The following is a 6,000-nucleotide window of genomic DNA, read 5'->3' as shown; positions in this document are numbered from 1 at the left end:
TCATTCAAGTTCACAACTCTTGTTTAGTACGTACTAGCAACAGCACTAGCGCGTTGCTGCGGGTTTTAAAACTAAAACATGCAGAGAGTTCTAAATACCTACGATATACAACACTATTTATATTCATGTGAAAATCTATTTACAAAGATATTTACAATAACTAACATATAGGTGTCATATATCAAAGTCATTGATTTCTGGTGCGGAGTTCACGGATTTGCAGAACCAGCATGGAAGAATAGTTGTACAACGTTAAATCAATGATATAAATTACTAACTCCAACTATTAAAATTAAGACAAAATTCAAGTTTTTGTATTGAAATTTAATTGGGTTTGTGCTATAATTAATAGCTCAAACAAATAAATTGATAAAATGAATTGAGGATGTTACCTCAAACTGTCTAGGATTGCTAATGGAGGGGATGAGCTATGCAATGTGAAGAGATTCATCATTGTCATTGTTAATTAAGTATATAGTAGCTTCTGTAGAAACTTTAATTACATATTCATGTTCCATGTTGAAGGACTCCTTTTTGTGTTTCATCAACACATTGTTCTGAAATTACAAACCTTAAAATGGAGATATTACAGCTTTTGATAATATAATATAAAAAAATTGTGTTAAAGAAGATATTAGATGCTAATCTCAAAAGGGTCTCTTCCACCACTTAAAATTTGCAACACTAATTTTGAACAACGAATAAAAAAATTCTACCAAGAGACAGTAAAATAGTGAATCAACTTAATTTCTATAAAAAAAATTTGTGCAAAAATTTCATGAAATTTTGGTAAAGACGGAAAAGAAAAGGATTAAGGCAATCAAAGACTAATGAAAATTATGATATTGTTTTAACATTAACTCAGGTTGATTTTGGTCACCAGCATTAATAAAACGAATGACTTCAACTTGGGCAAGCAAACAATTAAATTCGACGTAAGCCAAGTAACTTAGAATTTAACCATATCAAAAAAGCAATGACAATCAAACTAACCTCTTATTTTCATATGAAGTAGAATATGTTCTCTATTTTGCCTTTGTGAAGAAGGCATTTTTCACACTCTACATACAAAATGCGTACATTGAAAATGGTCAGCAAGAATATAAAAACTTTACATATACACTACTGTATATGTATCCTATACTATATTGTATACGTATCAAACACTATATTGTACATGTATTTGGACATAAGATATAAAAATTTAATAACATAATTAAGCTTAAATGTATCAAAAGAAGCAATTACAAATTGAAATCAAACGATATTATAGTTGTTCTAAATTTTACAAATAGCATTATAAATTGTTAAAAAAATAACACCAATGTAAAAACTCACTACTCAAATCTGCAATTCTATTAAAAACACTTCACTAAAAATTATCTCGAGCTGGGTCCGCTGGATTTGAATCCTTAGTTGACTTAAGAAGGAGGACGGGCATGGAAAGAAGTCATCTTGCAAGCAGAGACCAACTGCTTTTTTACCTTTTGATCACCCATGTTGTTATTCGACTCAAGAAATCCTAAAACCAACCACGCAATTAAATTAAGACCACAATGCACTAAATGTCGACATTTACAACCACAATGCACTAAAAGTAAAGACAAATGGAAAATGCTAAATAAATGTAAGTATTCATATGTAAATTTAATTTGCCAAATATTTTTCTTGCTGAAAAACTTTGATCTGCAAAACCAAATAACATTTTTCAACTAAAAAGAACTAATTTGACAAAGCAAACACAATATACAAAAACAACTATTCAATTTAGCTTCATTTAGATTACAGGAAGTCCATTCAAAACTACCAAAAGGATAAAAAAAAATATATATATATATATAGAAGAACCAACCTTTTTGAAAGATCACTGGTTCCGGTGTTCTACCGTTCAATAACTTTAGCATGGACCAAATAGCTGAAATAAAAACAAACTCGATTAACTAAATCAGAATAGAAAACCAATACAAATTAACAGAGAAAAACACATTCACAATACAATAAACGACATACCTTGATGGAAAGAGTGAGAGAGCAATTAGTGGGGTATAATGATGAGTTTGATGGATTGGTTGGGTGATGGCGATGGAAACCAAAGGAAAATTCTAGAGATCCACCTGAGAGAAGCAAGAGAAGAGTGCCACCCGTCCCATTCCTTTCTACTATGGCGGACACGTGTACAGAAGGGGTAAATCCGTGATTTTACTATACTATACCCAAAAGAAGTCGAGAATTGTTAGCAAATAAAGGGCAATTACGTCAAAACACTATTAATGAACACTGTTGAGAAAAACTGAGTTTTAGTATATATAATATAATATGGAGGTCCAAGTCCAACCAACTCAACTAGAAACAAACACATATCATCTAAGATTTGACTCTTGAAAATGATAATTTAATGAGACTTCTTTTTGTAGAAATAAGTAGAAATGAAGTTAGTTTGACTCTGAAAAATGATAATTTAATGAGATTTCTTCTTTTTCGTTGAATTAAGTATAAATGAAGTTAGCTAACTAACTCAACTGGAAACAAACAAATAGCATGGACTCTTGGAAATGATAATTTAATGAGATTTTTTTTTTTTTCGTAGAATTAAGTAGAAATGAGATTTACAGTTGTCGCTAAAAAAAGAAGTAAGATGTTGTCGATTTATTAATTGCTTTCAGTCCTAATCTACTTCAAATTATTTTAGAAGTAAGATATTATTATAAATTTAACGCTCTTATGTGTATAAAATAAAATAAAATAAAAATAATACTACTCACGTTATATTTTTCGTATTATATTTATATGATATCCTCCAATAAAATTAGGACTGACCAACATATGCGTCCCATTCTTATTTGAGTGTTTCTCCTGCCGACTAGATCCAATAATTCAATGGCCCACAAAAATGACACAAGGCCCACAGGCCGGACACGAACCGTCCGCGTGTCACTAACCAATAAGGAAATATACCTGACGCGAAAATCGTCGACGACTATAAATATGCAACCCCGAGATCTCGCTCCCTCGTCAACATTAACAGTCGCATTTTCAAGATCTAAACGATGCCGTACTACACGCACGCCGACGATGCAGTCACTGACTTCGAAGAGTACGATCCGACGCCCTACGGCGGGGGATACGACATTTACCTGACCTTCGGCCGCCCTCTCGACCCGTCCGACGAGACCTGCCACCCCAACTCATCGCCGACTGATGATTTCGATTACGATCGCCCCCAGTTCTCATCGTACTCCGAGCCCTCCGCCTACGCCGACGAGGCTCTCGAAGACGAGTACACACACTACGCCCGACCCGCGCACCGACCCGGACCAGCTGTCGGGTTCAATCCCGGCGGGGGACATCCAGAGGGAGAGTATGAAGGAAGGCCCCAGCCGGCCTATGGTTTCCAGCCTGGTGGGGAGGAGAGGCCCGAGTTCGGATCCGAGAGGCCTGAATCGGGTTATGGTCGGAAGCCCGAGTATGGACAACCAGGTTCGGAATACGGCTCTGGGTATCAACGAAGGCCCGAAGCTGATGAGCCCAGCTCCGAATATACTGGGTACGGTCGGAAGCCGGAACACGAGGCGCCCGAATCGGAGTATGGATCTGGGCACGGGCGAAAGCCCGAGTATAAAGCACCCGAACCCGAGTATGGATCTGGGTACGGGAGAAAGCCCGAGTATAAGGCACCCGAACCCGAGTATGGATCTGGGTACGGGAGAAAGCCCGAGTACGAGGCACCCGAGTCCGAATATGGATCTGGGTACGGGCGAAAGCCCGAGTTTGAGGCACCGCCAGCTGAATTCGGATCTGGCTATGGTCGGAAGCCCAGCTACGCTGAGGAATCTGGTTATGGCGAAGAGCCACCGAGAAAGCCGAGCTATGGTGAGGAGGGTAGTTATGGCGAAGAGCCGCCGAGAAGGCCAAGCTATGGGCAACCCAGCTATGAGGCGCCAGAAAGCGAGGAGAGGCCGAGCTATGGGAGGACCGAGTTTGAGAGGCCGGGTCACGGCGAAGAGCCGCCGCGGAGGACCGGCTATGGAGATGAGCCGCCACCGCCGAGGAGGACCGGCTATGGAGATGAGCCGACCGGTTATGGAGATGTGCCGCCACCGCCAAGGAGGACCGGCTATGGAGATGAGCCGCCACCGCCGAGGAGGACCGGCTATGGAGATGAGCCGCCACCGCCAAGGAGGCCTGGCTATGGAGATGAGCCGCCTCCGCCGAGGATGACCGGTTATGGAGATGAGCCGCCACCCCCGAGGCCTAGCTATGGGAGGCCCAGCTATGAGGGCCAGGAAAGTGGGGAGTATGAGAAGCCCAGCTATGGGAGAAGCGAGGAGCAGGGGTACGGTGAAGAAGGCTATGGTCGCAAGAAATATGTGAGAACCTCGCTTCGCCCTTTTAAATTGTTTTGCATCAGAGTCTTTCTTTTTTTTCTTTTTTTTTTTTTTACACACTAAGGAAAGTTGAACTTCGGCTAAGTCGACAACCTAATTTGGTATTGGATTCGTTATCCATGATATTCAAACTTAAGACTTACTTTCAAGTGAAGAGGAATAGCAGAACATAGTACTGAGCAGCGCCTCAACTCTTGGTGTTGCTGGTTTTAGACAATTTAAATCCTATAACCTTTCCAAACAGTCCCAAAGACCTATTTTAGGGCCAGTTTTGTCGAATTTTCGGTAAATTTTACAGTTGATAATTTTAGCTATGTTTTTATGCATATTATGGCTTCGTCACCCATCCAGTGATGGCCAGCACGTTTTGGTTTCGGTTTCGGTGTTCACTGGACATCGCGGCCGGGTGTGTCACTGCAAGCTCGAATCTATGCAATGCATATAGGTCTTTGATGTTTCTGTTTCCTAATCAACTTCACCCCTTCTGTAGTCTTTGCGTAAATTCTTTGCATTTCTAGTGAAGGTGGTCTGAAAGTGTGAAAATGTACCTTTTATTTGCCCATCACTGCTGGCTGGCTTGTGTTATCTGCATCTGATTCTCTTTTCTGAATATGGCAGGGAAATGACGACTCAGATGACGATGAGGAGAAAAAGCAGCGCCGCCACAAGCACCACCACCAACGCAAGAGCTATGACGATGAGTGATCATAATACTTACTGCCTTATTAACGGGAGATCCATGCCGTACTTTAGCTACTAAATAAAAGGGTTTAGGCATGTTTTCCTTTGAATGGTATTGTGTTACATTTGTGAGTGTGTGTTCTGAACGCTAAACGGAGGCTATCCGAATTCAAGCGTGCGGTCGTGTGTGCATCGTTGCTCCTCAATAAACATACTTAAAACCGGATTGGATTGTATTTAGTCCATTAATTCATGTGTGTTAAGTTTATCTATGAACCTTTTATTGCTACACAGTGGGCTTGAAAATTGGATTTGATTTCAATTTTGATAGAATCACACTCGTAGGTCGAAAAATTTGAGTTCAGTGAGTGATTACAATTGTGAGAACCCGTTTTTGGTTAGGTTTCTTTCAAGTTTTAAATCAAGAAGTGGGATCCTTCCCCACTGTCGTCAATCCGTCTCTCCCACTTGAACAGTCAGCAGATTGGTTAAAAACCCTTGGTTTTTTTGAAGCAAGGAAGGAAACCCATGATTTAGAATCCGAAAAGCAACTCGGAAATTGTATTGTAATTCGATGGCATTCTTGGTGGAGGATGTTGTTGTGCAGCTAAAAATGTTTCTTGGTTTGTGAATGCGGCAGTAGAAACAAGGGTTTTATTATCTTAACACTTGGACCACATTCTTTGTCTTCTCACTCCCACTAACCAATAATTTTATTATAACTCTCTTTCCTCTCCCTACACCTCTCGTTCTCTCGGCTCATTCTTATCACTCTCATTTCTCTTCTCCCCTCAAACGTTCTCCTTTCCCCTGCACGCACAGAGAGCTCCGAAAGCCCCAAAAACAAGGAGCTGCTGCTCCATTTGGTTAGTAAGCATCCAGGAACATCCGATATAATTAGAGGTTTGGTGTGGAGTTTGTTAGTTAGGTTGTC

General features: G+C 40.2%; 1 protein-coding gene across 1 annotated transcript; it reads left to right on the top strand.

Moving 5' to 3' along the window:
- Positions 1–2,995: 2,995 nt before the first annotated feature.
- On the top strand, positions 2,996–5,334 carry LOC137738747 (uncharacterized protein At5g39570-like). Its single transcript, XM_068478224.1, has 2 exons — positions 2,996–4,367; positions 5,004–5,334. Exons 1-2 carry the CDS (start codon positions 3,048–3,050, stop codon positions 5,088–5,090), a joined length of 1,407 nt encoding a protein of 468 aa, XP_068334325.1. The 5' UTR covers positions 2,996–3,047; the 3' UTR covers positions 5,091–5,334.
- Positions 5,335–6,000: the final 666 nt, after the last annotated feature.

The sequence above is a fragment of the Pyrus communis genome, chromosome 7 (assembly GCF_963583255.1).
Source record: "Pyrus communis chromosome 7, drPyrComm1.1, whole genome shotgun sequence".
Taxonomy (NCBI): Eukaryota; Viridiplantae; Streptophyta; class Magnoliopsida; order Rosales; family Rosaceae; genus Pyrus; species Pyrus communis.
This window is presented reverse-complemented; position numbering and strand designations above follow the sequence as displayed.